At 35.3% G+C, this 19,344-nt stretch overlaps 1 protein-coding gene across 1 annotated transcript in view; it reads right to left on the bottom strand.

Annotated features, from left to right (window-relative positions):
• Positions 1-544: 544 nt before the first annotated feature.
• The window catches only part of MCF2L (MCF.2 cell line derived transforming sequence like), a 208,183-nt gene continuing 189,383 nt past the window's right edge, over positions 545-19,344 (bottom strand). The window contains 14 exon segments of the mRNA XM_074299566.1: positions 545-2,566; positions 2,693-2,796; positions 2,892-3,007; positions 4,145-4,266; positions 7,993-8,067; positions 9,909-10,001; positions 10,511-10,629; positions 12,634-12,700; positions 12,859-12,937; positions 15,389-15,481; positions 15,951-16,172; positions 17,650-17,775; positions 18,851-18,943; positions 19,044-19,136. Coding sequence (XP_074155667.1) covers positions 2,481-2,566; positions 2,693-2,796; positions 2,892-3,007; positions 4,145-4,266; positions 7,993-8,067; positions 9,909-10,001; positions 10,511-10,629; positions 12,634-12,700; positions 12,859-12,937; positions 15,389-15,481; positions 15,951-16,172; positions 17,650-17,775; positions 18,851-18,943; positions 19,044-19,136 — 1,488 coding nt within the window. The 3' untranslated portion in view covers positions 545-2,480.

The following is a 19,344-nucleotide window of genomic DNA, read 5'->3' as shown; positions in this document are numbered from 1 at the left end:
TGAAATGTTTTAAGGATTTTTAAATTTTCTTTTTGCAAATATTTAACAGAATACTTACCTTAGTAGGTTCTTGCTAAGTATTTCTTGAACAAGTTGAGTAAAGTAAATAGGAAGATGGTAATAAGGATGCATAATACTTCCACCTTAGCAACATAACCATGTTAGATTGTGCAGTTTTATGTTTCCATGTATGACCCAGAATACCACATTCCATAGAAATGAGATGATAAAATCCCTTCACAATTTTAAATTGTTCTCTCATTTTCTTCATTAGTGGTGGATGAAAGTGAAGTCACCTTCAGGTAACTACAACTAAAAGACCATAACAGATAAATGATCTCTCCAGTCACACAATGATAGGCTGAGTCCTTCTAAAGACCAACAACTTTAAGACAAAAAAGCAAAGGAAGCTGAACAATCCTATTTAAGATTAGATTTATATACTTCAAGAGGGAGGGAAAAAACCCCCCCACCATATTGTACTCTGATATAATAAGACACATAGATAATGCTATGATTCTCTTTATAAAATGAGAGATATGCATACAGCAAAGAGCTGCTGAGGTTTATTCATCCATAATACATACATTTCAACCATAATACATACAATAAAGAATTCTAATTTTGTACGCCATTTACATTAGCAGTAGAAAAAAGTAACAGTGAATGAAATGTGAGGTTTAAAGTGCTAAGATGAGGCAATCACAAAATAGCAAGTCGGTCTTGAGGAAAGCATTTGAACAATAGACAAGTAAATTATGTTACATGGCATTTACAAATAATTTACAAACCTGAAGAAACATCATCATGCCTCTTTCCATGTTCCATTTTTAATACCGCACTTGAGGCAAGAGATTTCTGGCTAAGGAGAGATTCACAGACCATGGAAAAGGTGGAGTGATTTCCTTCGGATAGAGCATATGGGAGGCAGACTAAAAAACAAAAACCTTGATCCATCTCATGTTTTAGGACATTAGGAAGACTTGTATTTATGGATTGTAAAGTGACATACTCTCAGCAGCAGGAGACTATAAATACATACTTTACATCAATATTTATATATACATATATACAAACATTAACATATATACATACATATAAAAAATATTTGCCCCAATCAGGTACAGTGTGTTTCAACAATCAGTAGAACAAGAGGTTTTTTTCTGAAACACACACAAAGACATTTCAGTTTTCTGCTTTGAGCAAAAAAAAATTCTATGCATTAATATTGATATGTTCATAGAACTGTAAAATAACATTACATGGATGGCCAAACCTTTGTTTCTTAAGAAGAGGAAAGTTCTGGATTGGAATAGACCAGTTAAGGTCTAAGCCTGCATAGTTGAAGGCTGAATCTCAGGCTATAAGAAAAAGCACTGTTTGGGCTAATGGCCTGCATAAATTGCATCTTCACCATTTCTTTAAAAACAGTAAAAAAGATATATAATGTAGAGAAGTTATTTAAAAAATGGAAAGTTTCTCCACACCTTTTTTTTTTGGTAGAAAAAAGGATGAATATTTATAGTTTGTATTTTCTTCTGGCAATCAAAACCAGCCCAATTTCATTCACCAACAACCAAAGAGCTTTAGCCAAATCAATTTGTCTTGGTGTTATAGACAGGTAAGATAGCATTTAATTTTTACAAATATGTTTAAATGTGAACCTTAGTAACAAAAAATAGTTCTGTATCAAAGGTGGTATCAAATTGTGTTTTGTTTCATTGTAAACACAGTGATTCTTGGTAAAGAACTTGGTAAGAGGCCAAAATACCACACACAGAGAAAAAAAATGGCCAGCAAATAATTCCCTCAAAAAAAAAGTTGTAGAAGATAAAATAGTCCTGTCTCCAAGCTGTTGGGTCAATGAATTGTTCATTTCTTTAGCAACCAACTTCAAAGGGATGCACATTCTTTCAGAAGAAAACAAAAGCAGAATAATTGGACCAAAACATGATTTCTAGTTATTTATAATGAGATACTATTAACCCATAAATGTCTTGGAAAAAATGTTCATCGAGAGTGATTAGTAGAGTAAGTTTGCTTAGTCATACATTGTACAAAGCCTTGTTTTTACCAGGCCATTCTCCACTGTTCATTTCTTCCAATGTGGCTTGATTGAACGGGTATCTTTCTGTAAAAACTGGAATATTATACATTAGGGAGTGGGTTCTGGAATCACAATTAGAGATGAGAAACTTCTGGAGTGTTCCACTGCAGATCATTTCCTTTTATCTTTGCACCTTATGTTGTTCTATGTACAGCAAAAGAGTTTTTCCAGTAAATTATTTTCAGTTTGTCAGAGTCATCTTCTGATTACTTTTTATTTTTAAAAGAAACTTTCCCTTCTCTAAACTAAGGAAATTCCAAGTAAGACAAAACTGTCAGATGTATGTGATGATTTTCACCCTTGCAATTTGGCCATCAGAATTTTGCACGTGGTGTTCTTATTTCAGGAATTTTAATAGGTAAGCTCTTAGTTGTTAACCCTTGATGTCTGAGAAGGTAGCATTGCAACTCTCACTGCAGCTTGAAGAGGAGCTCAGAAAGGTGGAACCCGTGCCAGATTCTAAAGAAGAGGGAAAATGATTAGGAGAATAAACAAATATTGTAACTTTGCTTTTAAACACATAGATGGATGCATACTTGGGAATGGGAAAGCAGGCAACCGTGGATATATAGGCAATGGTCTTACCTGAGCTGCTCAAAGACTGAGCTGATTTTGAGTTGCTAATCAATGCTAACAGGTTGTTGGCTGGTACCCAGCCTTCCTTGCTGGTGGTCAGGTTCTTTACAAACCTAAGAAAGGTGGTGTCTGTCAAATGGTTCTATTCCATGCATTTAAAAAATAAATCTTAAAAAAGCTAAGAAGCTCAGATGATTTTCTCCCTTACCAAAGTCCCTCTTCTCCCTCCTGTAGCAATTCTACTGTATCTCCACTTTTCACAGCAAGGGATTCTGGACCTCCTTTTTCATCATGGTCAGCCACAACTGTATATTTGCCAGGAGCCTAATGTTTGGGAAAGAAGGATAAAAAAGGAATGAACAAAGGGTAGCAACAACAAAAAATTCTAGTATTGGGAATGTTCTTTTGAATATGAACTTTTTTAATGGGGCTTTGTTGACAATTTATAATATATATTTATATATATTATATGCTTATATTATATATTATATACTTACATATATGCTTATACACACACACACACACACACACACACACACACACACACATATATATATATACACTAGTGTATACTGAGAAGCAATCAGGTAGCTGTGAACAGCTTTACCTAGCTCTGACTGAGTATAGAAACAGAACAGACTTTGAGACATGGTTCTGGGCTTCATAGACAGTAGAATAAGGGTTGGATTTTTAACATGAAACAATGACAACTCACTATAAGGCAATGTCAAAATTTTTGGTGTAAATTCTATAGGTGCCTAGAATGGGGGTGAATAAAGGGGAGTTTGTGGGGGTGAGGAAGTTGAAGTCCCTATGAGGAAATGCAAGAGGATGGAATCTGCCCCTACTTGTGAATGTCAATCACATAATCAAATGAGATAATAACTATAAAGGGCTTTGTATAGTGCCTGACACAGAGCAAGAACTATGTAAATGTTAGCTGTTGTTTATATAATTTCTTGCCATGAGGCACTAATGTCACATTTGAAGACTTCTTTGGTTCAAACGCATTACTACACAAAAAATGTACATATATTTTCATGAATTTTACACAACTTTACTCCAAACCAACTTCATGAGCTTGTATAGATGTTCCCTGCTTTAGAAAAACTCAGGAACCTTCTAATTTATCCTCCCTCTCCCCAATAAGAGAAAATAGTGTAATTAACATTACAAAATAATGGAATTGAGGGGTTTTGTTTAAATAATTATTTAGCAGAGAGACTCCTAAGAGAACTGAGAAAGTCTGATTTTCAGTACGAGGGGACACTTCCAATTAGACTCAAATCACAGAAGGAAGGATTAGATATTTGTGAGATTACCAGATTGCCAATAAGGAGATCAGATTCAGAAGATGAAATCTGGTTTAAGTGAATTTTTAAAAGAAGAATATCTTCAAAATATAGCAGGATACACTTGTAACATGTCATAGTCAGAATGAAAATGCTTTAAAGGGCTCACCAGTTTCCTGGGTCCTGCTCCACCTTCTTCCTCTGCATCTGATGAATTGAGGGGTTCCTCAGTGCTTGACCAGCCATCATTGTCTTCAGAGGCATCAAGCGAATAGGAATTTTTAGTCCAACCTGATAAAGAAGTAAGAAATTAATTAGAATTAATATCTTAATCAAAGGCACCAACTTTGAGGCAAAAATACAGAATTTTAGAGTCCTGAATAAGTTAGATAAATATGAGCTCATATTTCCAAGGACTTCAAGTAATACACAATATTTTCCATACAACCACTTTTGAAATAAGTAGTTCAAATATTATCATCTCTATTTTACATATGAAAAAACTAACATTTGGATAAAGGGATATATGCCCAAGGTCATGCAACTACAAAGTGTCAGAGCCATAATATGAAAATCTTAAATATTTGATCCAAGATGTGCCATATCTAGATATATATAAATAACATTTAATATATAGATATATGTAAATAGCATTTATGAGCAAAACTTTGGAATTTAAAGGCAAAAATTTTTGCCCATATATCATATATTTTCCGAATTCTACTATTTCCTTAGATTTCAGAAATACCTAGCATAAGCTGTTCAAAGTCTAGTTGTAAAATTAAATACTGCAATAATAAGGATTGAAAGTTGACAAATGCTACCATCTGCCAAGCAAACACAATGAAAAGCAATTAATTCCAGATCTCTTCTTCATTTCATACTATCTATCTATCTGGAGACCTTTCAAAATTGTACTTGCCCTCTACAAGAAAGAAAGGAGATTTCTTCTCTAGCAAAAGGTATTTCTCTATTAGTCTGCTTTGGTGAACACTCCAGTGGGAACTCACTAGGAACACTTGAGATAACTATACTTCTGCCTCACATCAGAGATGATCACTTAAAAAAAAAAAGAACTTTTTTGGTGCCTCTGCTTTTACAAACCATCATATCATCCAGAATTAGGGGGAAAAAAAGAACAAATTTTCTAATTCACTAGATTAATTTTTAAAATATCAAAGGAAGAAAAAGTATTTATGCTTTTTTGGGGGCGGAGTTCTTTTCAGATTGGATCTGTGATTTCACTGAAGTTGGAAACTACTAAGGAAAATCAGCATATCCTGGGCAATAAGTGGTTAAGTGATTTATCCAGAATCATATAGCTGGTATGTGTCAGAGACAAAACTTGAACTCAGAAACTCTTAAATCCAAAGCTGTTTTCTATTAATTACACCAGTAGTTCTCAAAGTGTGGTCCACAGACAAATATACTATTTGCCTATTAGAATATACCTCTTCTTTTTTAACTACTTATCTGAGATCAGATTTTCTTCATATGTTTCGACCAAAGCACTATATTATGATAAATTCAATAAATTAAATATAGCTGTCTTTTATTAAGCCAGATTTGCAAAAACATGTAAAACAAAGCCACTAAATGTTTTTTGGAAAAATAATAGTTTAATGATGTTACTATATATTGAGTTTAGCAGTATTTTTCAATGAATTAATAAATATTTTAAAAATTTATCAGTTTAAATTTCAAAGACAGTAAATAGCAATGGATATAATAAACAAAAGCTTTTTGGGTCTTTGATAATTTGTTGGTATGTAAAGGCCAAAAAAGTTTGAGAATTGCAATACCATACTATTCTGCCTCTATAATGAGATAACATACCCCTAAATAGACAATATACAAAGGTGTGTGTATATATGTGCATATATACACATACAGATATATCTAGATATTTCCTTTTTGTTGCTGAGACTTCAATTTTGTTTTAGGACTGTAAAACTGTTAATGTGAATAGACATTAAAAAATCCAAATAACCTTTTAAAATACACTCTATTGGTTAACAAATTTAAGCTTAATTCACATGGGAGTAAAAGCCATACTGTGTCCACAGGGCCATGCTGCTTATGATTAGGGACAAGCAGAAATGAGAACAAAGCCATTCTAATTTCTTTTCTGGTTCTGACCCAACCAGAATACACAGCATGCATTTCCCAAATTATAATCCAGTACGGTGGGCAGCCTGATTTTCACTGGATCCAAGCAACTAAAAATAGCCAAACACAAATATTTTTGGAAAGGTGGTAGGGGTAGAGTTGACTGAAGCTCAATTTACCCCATAAATGTCAATTGCTTTTAATCTCAGTGAAAAGCCTGGCTTTAAAAAGGGGTCAAAAGACCACTTTGTGCAAGTAAAGAGGAAACAGATAAGATGGGGAGAAAAAGGAGCTTCATTCCTGTTTACTCTCTCTCCTTTCAGTTTGCCATTAGTCAGCAGAGTGTCTTAACTCAGCAAGAAGCATTCTAAATAGACTAGTTATAGCCAGAAAGAGCCATAGCCATTTTCAGTGCAGTTCTATTGCACACCAAGATTAGGATTCACTCTAAATTACAGCAAGATTGGGGAGCAAGTCAGGGCCAGGCCAGTCTTGGACTTTACCTTTCCTGTGCTGGGCTGTGGGGGCCAAGTTAGATGAGCTGAACCACCTGGCCCTGGTCAGTGTTACCACTGAGCTTGCATCTGTGAAAGAACTAGGAATTGTGAGTTTTTCTATGTTAACTCTCACTGTAATTTAGCATGCTTTGGGGGGGTTCTACCTTTGGGAACTGAAACAATTTCTGAAATGCCTAGACAAAATATTAAGTGGAAATCTATCACTAGCCGCCAATTCCTCCTTAATTGTGCTTTCTAACACTCTACCTATAAAACCCTGGGCAAAGAGGACTGGATGCTGAAATTGTTACTAATCTTTTTTATGCTAAAGTCTAGAGGAGTGTGATAGCATTTGCCAAAGATAAAAACAGTGGTTGGGCCTAAAGCAGAGCCCCTGGCTGTAGCACATTATTTTACTGGGCTTGAAAATATCTGCCAAATGTCCTCTGGACAAAGATTCTTTAACAGGCCCTGGAAACTATTATTGCATTAAAATAGAGAAGGCAAGGAAACAAACATGTAAAACTTGAAATTCGAAAGTCCCTAGAAAGTAATAAATATGGAAGAATATAACAATACTACATTCCTGGGATTAGTTTTAGCTATAAAGCACTAAAATCCTATGATTTATGTATTTATTCTAGGGAACTTTTTGATAAAACAGTATGTTATATAAAGGAACCAAATAGATATGCATCAGCTTTAATTTCTGTAAAAAAATCTCTTTAAGGGACAAATGGAAGAAGCAGATTGGATGTGAAGGGCTCTGACTGGGCTCATGTCTTAGTTAGAAAAGCCTAAGTGATAAAGCTTATAGTTAATGTGTATCCCAGCCTTATACTTGGAATAAAAATTTTTTTCCAAATAACTTAATAAAAATTATTAAATAAACATTTAATTAATTTAATAAATTTATTGTTATTATTATTTATATCATAAATAGACATGCATGGGAAAACAGAAGGATTTGAATGGATTTTTTTTTTATATTTCCCTAGTGCTTGTGTTTTTGTGACAATTCGTTTTAAGTGCTTAGGAAAGCTGGGATGTTTTTTTACTCAGAAGTAAGTCGAAAGAACCAGCCTGAACCCTGTAGAGTCTCTGGAGGCTAAGAATGTCTCACTTTGGGAAAGGAATGGGCCAGACTCAAGTACTAAAGAAAAACTTGGCTTAATAACAGGACTGATGATCCTGATGGAACTGTTATCATATGATTTTTTGAATGACATAACCATAACTTTATGGTTATAAACATGTGAAGTTTTTTTCTGACAAGGAAGAAAGTGTTAAGTTCACACAAATCAATAGCCAACAGCAATACAGATGGCATCTCTGAAGTGCCCCAAAGGCTTTTCTGGTGGGATTGGAAAGTGGATTGTCATTTTGTGTACAAAAAGTTGCAACACTCTACCTCTTAAACCAAAAGGAGTTGGATCACTCTTAACTTCATGTCGCTTAGCTTTTTTGTCAGGACTGGTAGGAGAAGCTGCAGAAAGATGAAAAGGCAAAGGAAAAAAAACACAGAAGAGAGATAATGAAGAATAGGAGGGAGAAATATAAGTGAGTTTGTTTTAGAGTGGGATATAGATTTTCTTGTGGCTTTTCTTTCCACTGCTCTGATTTTTTCCTGCTCTGATGCTTCTCTATGGCACAGGACACTCCCGATTCTTAAAGGTTCTGCTGGAGAGAAAATGATGCATACACTGTGGCAGGTCTGACTAAGCTAAGAAAGATTTCTAAGCAGGGGCCAGTGCATTTGCCTCACTGAGTTTATAGAGAGGTTTACCTCTGTGGGATTAATTTTCTTGACTACTGCATCTCAAAAAGATTTACTAAGGTGCAGAGGGGGTTGCAATATGTTTTGGTCAATGAAATAGTCACACCCCTGAGCATCTAAATTATGGATTGAGAAAGATCTGGAAAATGATTCCAAGAAATAGATGTAATTGCAAAACTGTTATGAGAATAAACATTGTAAACATAGTAAATGTAATCTAGTTATAAAGGAAGGAGTTGATTTTCAGCACAGTATAAGCTCCTTGAGAGCAGGGACTATTTTGTACTCCTGGTGCCTGGCACAAAACAAGTGCCTAATATATTTTCTTAAATGAAACAGTTTCTGAAGGCAGCTCATGGAAATGAGTCTACATTTTATGGAAACCATATGATATAATTCTTCATAAGATAGAGTAAAAAAAATGAAACATTTGTGTTTTCAAAAGGAAGCAATGCATTTTGTTTTCTTTCTCAATATTCCTTTTTGATTTGAGCTTTCTTGTGCAGCATGATAATTGTGGAAATAGGTATAGAAGAACTGCACATGTTTAACATAAATTGGATTATTTGCTATCAAAGAGAGGGGGTAGGGGGAAAAGGAGGAAAAAGGTTTTGTAAAAATGAATATTGAAAATTATCTATGCATATGTTTTGAAAATAAAAAGGTTCAATAATGAAAAAAATTTTAAAAAGGAAGCAAGATTAATAGAATTTTTAAGTTGTTACTATTTTTTTGTTGTTGTTCAGGAGGAACTTTGTTATTGTTGAGTCATTTTGGTTGTGATCCCATTTGGGTTTTCTTGGCAAAGATACTGGAGTGGTTTGCCATTTCCTTCTCCAGCTCTTTTTATACATGAGGAAACTGAGACAAATAGGGTTATATGACTTGCCCAGGGTCACAAAGCTCTCTGTTTACTACAACAGCTAGCTGTCCCTGAGAAGACATCAACACCATGGAAACCTGCTCTTGGTAGAAGGATTACTGCCATCTTCTGTCTCTTAGCAGCAGGACATGGAGTTTCTGCAAAGGCAAGCGTGCAACACTAGTGCTATTTGCCTCTCTATAACCTAAGGATATGTATAGAATTACATTACCCAGAATACACAGGAAAAAATCAAGAGGGGTTAAATTTCCCAGTAAACAGAGCCATGTGACTACACTGTAACATGAGGCTCAACATTTTTCAGAAAAAAAACAATTATGGCAGGGAAGGTTAACAAAAGATATGACAGGGGAAAAAAGGAATTTACGTTTCAAAAAGCAAAATGACAGCAATAATTTCTGGGCAAGTTTTCTTTGGAAAAACTTTCCTTTCTCAAAGGAGAAGTTAAAATTTAAAAAAATTGTGAGTTATTATTTAATGTTGATATGCTTTGGGCATATGTAATTGGGCTTAAAACTTCTTTTTAAGTCTCATATGCTAGTCAAGAACAGGGAAGACAAAGCAACATTTGTACACAACACACCAGTGAGTTGCCATACAAATACAATGACACAATATCACAATGATGGACACAAGTGAAAAAGAGTCCAAAGTGAGTTGTGTTTACCTTTCTGACTTTTGAGGTTAGCAAAACCCTGCAGTGTAAAACGCTTTTTGGACAGTGCAGAGCCCTCTGAGGTAGAACTAGTTACTGTGTCATCTATAAAGGAAAAGAAAGACAAAGAAAATGGGGAATATACACAGAATACACAAAAACTCCAAGGAAAAGAGAGACCTCAGAGGTAGCATTTGGAGACAGTAATAGAGACAGCAGATATGTATTTAGAGGAAAATGAGAACTGTAGCTTATTGTCATAGATGTCTCTCTATACTCAAAGCAGTATCAGGGCTAGATTCAAGCTGGACTGTAAACCCGTCTCCAGGGGAGCATCATGTTTCAGGAAAGCTTCTTTCTGTCATAGGGTTAAAGGCAATATTATTTGCTTGTATTTGAAGAAATAAAATACTACTGAGAGGGAAAAAAAGACAATATTAATTGACTTAACAAAAGGAGACCAGGAACAATAGAAGCCTGAGAGTTATCTTTATAAACACTACCTTGTAATAAAAAAGAGTGAATTTCTAATTTATATGTTACATTTAATTCAGTAACTGGGTATAGATGTTTGTCTACCTGTGAGTCCACAAAATGCATGCATGCAGCCTCACCTTTGCTTTTGTCTGGGTTCTTCGGCACTGATGCTGAACTGACATATCCCTCCAAGGTTGCAGGATCAGTTTTTCTTTCTTCTAATTTTTTAATGTTCTTTGTTTGGTTTTTTGAGGGACTAAGGGATGAAGCAAATAACAATGTTTAATGATATCATTTTACAGTCACGTTCACAATTTTTCAGGGATCTTGGTATATATGGAGGTTCTTGATTCTTCTCTATTTTACAACCTTGGCAATATTTTCCTGTTGAACCCTGCTTTGAGTGAGGGAATGCTTCTGTTTATAAAGTACATAAAAATACTACTAGCTAATAGGGTCTCCCTCCTCCTCTCAAGAAACATTATTTTTTTGGATAAATGCTGCAAAGGTTGAAGCTTTGGTTTGTAGAGTAAGCGTGGTTTCTGTCACAAGCATCCTCTTTTTAGCATGGGAAGTCAGAAGGTTTAAAAAGGTTTAAAAACATTGAAGGCACTGGCCTGTAACAAGGTGATAGAAAATGATTTTGTTCCAGTAAAAAAAACAAATGAAAATGAGTTAGAATATAAAATTACATTTTATTTATATACAACTTAATCAATCAATCAAGAATCATTTATTAAGCAATTACATGCCAGATAAGATGTTAATAGGCATTGGGTATACAAAGAAAAATCAAAAAATGGTCTTTACCTCAAGAAGCTTAGGGGGTGACAATATAGATGGGTCAGAATTTACAAGATAAATACAGAATAGTTGGAAGATAACTTTATAGGGCCTGGCACTAGCCCAAACACTCCCTACTGAGCCATAGAACTGGCTCAAGATGACTTAAGAAGTCATCAAGTCAACCCCAAATCTTGTATTTTATCAGTGAGGAAATTAAAACGCAGATATAAGTGATTTGATCTTCCAATATTAAGTGACAACATGTAGCAGTCCTATAATTAATCATTTGCCATTTAGATGTTGGCAATGAATGCTTGATACATACAAAAATCCAGGTTGATGCCTAGGTTTTTTCTTTCTTTTTCTTTTTTTAAGGTATTGGTGGTATATGGGGAGAGAGATGTTTTTCTTTGTAAGCTGACAGAATAACATCAATCCAACATGTATGTAATCAACAAATATTTATAAGTAGCTATAGTAATAGACACTATGCTCGTTCAAAGAATGAACAAGTTCTAACTTGCAAGAATCATACATTCTTGTGAGGAAAACAAACATAAAAATATATATAGCATCCCAAAATTTTAACTGTAGTTTTAAGCCTTAATAACTAATAGATACAATTAAATAGCTCAAGCTTTAATGGCTTAAAACTACAATGAAACTTTTGGGATACTCTATACACATAGCATAAACATAAAATAGTTACACATAACAATGTGGACATTTGGGAAAATCAAGTAGCCTAGTCATTAAAGAACCAGGCCTGGAGTTAGGGAGACTCATATACATGAATTCAAATTTGGTCTCAGACTCTCACAAGCTATGTGACTCTGGGCAAGTTGCCTCAGTTTTTCATCGACAAAATGAGCTGAAGAAGAAAATGGCAAAACATTCCAGTATCTTTGCCAAGAAAAACCCAGTTAGAGATAAGGAGAAAGTATATGCTAGGGAATGGGCAATGCAAAAGAATAAAAAGGAGAGCTGTTAGTGTAGAACAGAGAAAGGCTGAATCACAAAAAAAAACAGGAACAGGAATAATGCTCAATTAGACTGGATAGATAGATTAGAAAAGGTTGTATAGGGATTTAGAAGCCACATTTTATATTTTACTCCAGAGGTAATTGGATGCTGCTAGAATTGGTTATTCTGGAAATGGTGTATAAGATGGATGGGGAGGTAGAGAGATCAATTCAGAGACTGTCATGATGTAGTTGAGATGAAGTATTAAAGGTAATTGTTGTGTGAGTAGAGAGATCAGATTCAAAGGGTGTTGTCAGTGTAGAGATAGTACATGTATAATGTATAAAGAATACTAGGGGCATTTTTGGAGTTGGAAGCAATGTTAGAAGCCATTCAACCCCCTCAGAGAAGGAGGAGGCTAAGAGGGAAAGTGTCAGATAAAGAAAATGAGACTACACTCTGGAGCCAAAAAGCCTACCATGCTTCACATGCTATATTTATGGCCACCCACCTTGTGTTAGAGGATGTAGGTAATGGCAGGCTCTGAGTCTGTTCCAATGCTCGGTGCTGACTAGCCTCTGTAAGAAAGGACAAACACAAGGCAGGATGTATTTGTATATAAGAAAGACTTTTGGAGCTTGACATTTTTTTTTAAACAGGTAGAAGTTTAAAGATTTTTTTCCCTCTAAGTAGAAATCAGTTGGGTGTACAGAATTCTGGAGAAAAAATTATTTACCTCTACAAGCCTGCAGCTGACTGGTTAAGACTTTTCGGATTTCATTTACCCAGGTTGCTTTAATTTCAGGAGTTGGAGCCTGCCAAAAAAGTGAAAAGTCAGCAAACAAGCAACGAATCTCCTTTGTACAATAAATGTGTATTTTATTCATCCAACTCCATGCACAAAGATGTAACTTTAGTACTTCTTAGGTCATCTGAATGGAATGCCACACACCAGACTAAAAAGAGTGTGATAGGACTGGTCGGTCTGAGTTAGTGGTTTGATTCCAGGGTACTAGCTAGTATTTTTTTTTCCTATAGGAAATGATACCATCTCTTTTGTTCATTTCAAATGAATGCTAGAAATTGATAGGCCCGGGACAGATTATTCAACTGCTTTTCATCCAAGTTTCTTACTGGGGAAAAGAAGAAAAAATAATAAATTGTGGTGAAGCTCAAGAATTTTTAGAACACCTTTACTTTGCACCTCAAAACAGCAGTTCAATAAGGATTTTATTTAAAAAAAAATAAACTGGATCTGTGATTTCTTTGGAGCAGGAACTTTCTACCAATACAGGTTGCATCTTTACTCTTCTTTAATAGTTTTTGAAAAGAGTTACTGGGAAATGAGAACATAATTGTATTTCTCAGAGTCACACAGTTAGTATATGTCATAGGTGGGAATTGAATCCAGGTGTTCCTGATTTCCAAACTAATCCTTATCACTCCATGGTCTCTCCCTCAGGGTCCATACAATGTCTCAGTTCTAATTGTATTTATATTCTACATAAACTACTCTCATGATAAATGAATCATTGGGGAAGCTGAAGTCAAGAGCCTGTCCTCTACTAAAATTCTGTGGTTCTATTCTTATAATCCTCTGAATTCAGCCTCCTTAAGGAGTCTCCTGTGCCATGAAGATTTGGTCAAGAGAGGGATTAGTACAAGAAACTCGTCAAATCAATGATTCAACAAATATTCATTAATTACTTATGTACCAAATACTGTGGTAGTTGAAGATAAAAAGAAAGAAACTAAACAATCCCTGTTCTCAAAGAGCCTACATTCTATTATGAAGAAATATGTAAATAAAAATATATTCAAAGTAAATTTGAAGTTATTTAGGGGCTAAGAGAATTCATGTAGGAGGTTTTACTTGAGCCAAGACATTCTACTATGTGGAAGTGAGGAGGGAGGGTATTCCAGGTGTTAAGGTATTAAGATTCCCATTCCTATCTCAATTAATTCCAGAAGTCCCAGACAGCTTGAATCAGGAAGGATTGGGACACACAGGAAATAATTTTTGTGATTGCTACTACTTGCCTTTATCTAGAAACCCAAAGTCTTCATGATCCTTTTAGACTGAGCTCATATAGTTGACTCATCATTGATTGAATTCATCTCTGGGACTTCTGTAATTAATACGGGGAGGGATGGACCTACACACAGGATGGCAGTCAGTGAAAAGGCAGAGTTGGATGTAACTATTGTTCCTTTCTTCTGCCTGTGGTGTTGCCATAGCTCACTTCAAGGGGACATCCATCCTCTTCATTTGTAGCCCAATTATAGGTTCTAAAAGAACCTAAAGCAGCATTGCATTACATTATAATACCCCTCCCCTGGCTCTTTAATTATGCTTTCTCTCCTCGGGGGTGAAAAGATTATGTAAAGACTAAATTAGGTTTCCATCATAATAGCACAGCCATATTGGAGTTGCTGGTTTGGATAAAAGATGAGGAACATGACTTAGTGCTAAAAAAAGAGGCATACTGGCCTGGGGACTCCTGAAGAGTTTACAAAGCAGGTCACATTCTGAGTAAATAAGAAGGTGGGGAAGGAATCTGTGAGTTGGAGGCAGCATATAACTCTTTGACCATGGAGCCCTAGCCTCCAGGGTTTAAAAAAAACCCTAATTTTGAATAAATAAACTGCAGGATTCAGTCACAAAATAGGTCTAGACGTTTTCAAAAATGGTCATGTAGTTTCTAAGGGTGGTTCCATTGTTTTCATGTTGCAGTGTGCAGAAATGAATAATTTGGCCCAAGATACATCAGGATAAACACTGTATAGAGTCAGCTGTTCCCCTCACCAGGTTCATCTGGGGAGCAATAGGGAGCCCAAGTAAAACTCAAGGATTTCTGTCTTCTTAAAGCTGATTTTTCATTTTTTTTACTCCATGTTCAAATAACATTTTTTATTTTTATATATTCCTTTTTAAAATGCCCACTGTGTCTTTTAGCTCACAGACTTGTAACTTTACAAAAAAGGCAAAATGTCCGTTCTTTTTAAGGCTTTTTTTCCTGGCAGCTATTAATACAACGTTGAATCTCCTCAGACTTGCATTAGGAAAGTGATTACAGCCTACATTTTCATTTTCCATCTACCTCAAACACATTTCCTTGTCCTGCCAAGTTCCTATTAGAATGACATGGTTAATCTTGCTGAATTTGGGTGCATAGGCCTAAGGAAACATTACAAAATTCTACACGGTAACAACAAAGGAAATGAAAACCTTGTTTGAAAAATAGTAATTGGCATGCCACCCGTACCTGTATTATGTAAACCTCTTCCCTTGCATTATACCAGATTTCAAATTTCTTAACATCCCCTTTAACATTCTCTGTTATTCCAACAGCAGTCATCTGGCAAACACAAGACACAAAGAAAAGGCATAAATACATGCAGGAAACCAATTTTTATTAAAAATATTCCAAAGAGCACTTCCAGGTCTTAAAAGAGTCCCTACCATTTTTTAAAGTCCTATTCTTATACACCCTTGGGACTTGGAGGTAACTAGATTTTTTTTTAGTTACCAAGAAACAAGCATTATTAAGCAACTACTGTGTGCTAGGACTATGTGTGAAGCACTCATTTGGTCCTCACAATAATCCTGAAAGGTAGGTAGGTGCTATTATAATTCCAATTTTATAGATGAGGAAACATACAACTAGTTGGTATCTGAAACTGGATTTGAATTCAGATAAATTATAATCAGATATATTCTTGATATTTTTTTTTCTTTGTAGATTAGATTTTTCATACTGAAAGATAGAGAGGAGTACTTTTGGCAAAAACTAAAATTTCATTGCTTTAGTCTAAATGTTTACTTACATTTAAGGATTGCTTGTAACTGTATGAAGGGGCTTTTTCATATCCTTCTCCGTTCTCTTCCCTCTTTTTACAGAACAAAACCGCTTTCTCATGGAGGAACAGATGTCTCTGCATTGGCTTAAATCGGGCCAGGTCTTTCACTTTGGCATGACCCTTTTTGTGATCTGTCCAAACACTGAAGGAGCCTTGCATTAAGAGCTTGCCTAGTTCATTTAAGTTTCCCTTAAAAAAGAAAAAGAGAGAATCAATTATATTTTAAAATTACATTTTTAAAAATTATAGACATAAAACTCTGGAGTGAACAAAATGCTGAGTGAGGAATCTGGAAGACCAGAACCAAATCCAACCTTAGACATTTACTAGCAAGGGCAGCTATGTGATGATAGTGAATAGAGTGCCAGGTCTGGAATTAGGAAGACTCATCTTCTGGAGTTCAAATTTGAATCCAGACACTTACTTGCTATATGGCAAACCTTAGAGCCTTAACTCTGATTGGATCAATTTCCTCATCTATAAAATGAGTTGGAAAAGGAAATGACAAACTACTCTAGTATTTTTGCCAAGAAAACCTCAAATGGAATTAGGAAGAGTTGGACACTCCTGAACAACAATAAACAATAGTTCCTGTGAATGGGGTCTAAATTGCTCCGTCAAAATGACAACTGAGTTGGTTCTTAATGTATTCAGTGCTAGAAGGTGCCATAGTACACAGATTAATGCCACTTACTGAAGTTGATGGGAAGCCTATATACAAGGCTGGCTTTGGCTCTCTTTACAAGAAAAGAGTTGTCTGGACCCTTATGATTTCTATCTTACAGGAAACACCTGGATGAGGCTTAGCAACTTCTGTGCAACTTTATAGTCTTAGAAAGCTGCCCGAAACAGAGCTACCAACATGCAGCCCCAACTCAATTAAATTATAATTGGGAAATATTTTCTAAAATAAATAAAAATACAATAATGCATGGTCACTCAGTTGTGGCTATTCAGTACTGACTTTTCATGAAGTTTCCTTGGCAAAGATACTGGAGTAAACACTCCATTTCCTTCTCCAACTCATTTTACAGATGAGGAAACTAAGGCAAAGTTAAGTGACTTGCCCAGAGACACACAGCTAGTAAGGGATTGAGGCTGGATTTGTACTAAGGAAGATGAATCTTGCTAACTCCAGGCCTGACATTTGATCCATCATACCATCTGGTTACTAGATAACATCATATTTTAAAACTAAATTGGTATGTTGCTGATAGGGATCTCCCTTGCTATTTGATTTTGGTCCTACTGGCATAGAGCTTTCAGTAATTAAGTGACTTCCAAGGTCATACAGAAAGTTTATATTAGCGGTAGGACTGGAATCCAGGTATTTCTGGCTTTAAGGGCAACTTTATATCACATACCATGCAGTAATACTTCTCATGTAGTAGGTGAATCATAGAATATATAAATAAGTTTCTAAGGCTGCCATAACTCACCTAGCATATGAGAAAGTCATTTAGGACTTTGGAAGTATGACTTCTTTTCACCTTAAAACTCTGCAGCCTTCTATCATAATATATGTCATATAATATATCATTTTATCATATATCATAATATCACACTGATGAGATCATTGAAGGAAAGTAAATGGCGGTTCCCTTTGACAGGGATTAGGTTCCATTCTTCAATTAGAGCATCTTCCACTTAAATGACTGTTACTTACATCATAGCCAGTGATGGCAATCAGATGCATGGAATCATTGACAGCTTTGAGAATTCCAAGGATAGAAGTCAATGCTTCTTGTAGATCTTCGGCTCCTTCACAATTTTTACTATATTTCAGCATTTCCTGAAGGGCAGGGTGCACAAAAATAAATGTTCTTAGGATTATACAACCATCACCAAAAACATATCAGTATCTTTGGGAAATATACATCCAGATGCTTGCAGAAAAAAAGAGGCTAATTTCTTGTGCTCTGATTAATATTATTCAAACTATGTTTTACCTTTAAGATGCTTCCCAAAGAGTGACCTTTAGAATCATTAGGAGGGCTTCTTGTGCCTAGACAAACATGGCTCCACTGCTTGGTAGATTCCTGAGTTTCACCTAAGGTTCAGTTTATGAGCTCTCTCCTAAGAAGCCATTTCCTGAATCCCCCTATTTGCTAGTGATCTCTATCGCCTCAATTTATCATGTTTATATTTATATACGTATCTCTCTAGTAGAATAGAAATGCTTTGAGGACATGGAGAGTTCTTTGTTTTGTCTTTATAGTTCTACCACCTAGTAAAGAGTCTTACCTACATTGTCACTTCCATGCTTCTTGAGCTGGGGTGCCATACATATATTCTATCTCCCTTACACACAATAAAGTCCATATATATGTTTTTGTCCGCTTGCATTTTTGATTTCTTTCTCAGGTTAATTTTACCTTATTTCTAAGTCTGATTTTTCTTGTGCAGCAAAATAACTGTATGGATATGTAACATATACTTTAACATATTTAACATGTATTGGTCTACCTTCCATCTGGGGGAGGGGGTGGGGAGAAGGAGGGGAAAAGATGGAACAGAAGGTTTTGCAAGGGGCATTGCTGAAAAATTACCCATGCATATATCTTGTAAATAAAAAGCTTTAATAAAAAAAGAATACAGGCTGCTTTCACCAGCAATATGGGAGTTTTAGGGAACCACATGGTCTTTTTCTTCAGGAAGCAGTAAAGCTGTGGCTAGGACTTTCTCCATAAGTAGAACTGTCATTGAAAGGTTGGTCACATTTGGTCAAAATGGTAAACCTATAGCTTAAATTATTCTGACTTTTATTATTTTGGCTATGTTATTCTATTAAGTTTTTAGCAAACAACAACAACAACAAAGTCAAAAATTGGCCACTGATAAAAAAAAATTGCAAACATCATTCCTACCTTTAATAACAACTGATACTTAGTTATTCTTTGAACAGGTTTCAGCAAATAAGAATCCAAGCTGAGTTTGTGATCAAGTTTTTTCTGGCATTCCTGTGATGAAGTCAGAAATATTGGATTATTCAATGGTCATTATTAGTGACCAATTAAATCAGCACATGAAATGAGCCCAAAGAAGCATATGGAAATATACCTGGAAAAATACACAATCTGAGCACTGCCTCCATAGACTTTCTGATCTGGGTTTATTTTGACAATACTTCTCATAAATCTGAAAATCTTCCATCTGTATGTAGGAATTAAAAAAGTTATCAGTTGGATCAGCTAAAGAGCACAAGAAAGATCATTTTCCAAAGGAGTCTCTGGTTTTTCCCCACACTGGCATGATTTGTATCATTTAAAACTTTGCAGTATGTGGGAGCTGATACCATGGAGATGAAACTGACTTCAAGCAAGGTAGTTTGGGTATGTTTTATCCGTTAGAATTGAGCCAT

Source organism: Sminthopsis crassicaudata, chromosome 3, assembly GCF_048593235.1.
Source record: "Sminthopsis crassicaudata isolate SCR6 chromosome 3, ASM4859323v1, whole genome shotgun sequence".
Classification (NCBI taxonomy): Eukaryota; Metazoa; Chordata; class Mammalia; order Dasyuromorphia; family Dasyuridae; genus Sminthopsis; species Sminthopsis crassicaudata.
Note: the sequence above shows the minus strand (reverse complement) of the source record. Positions and strands in the feature narration are given on the sequence as shown.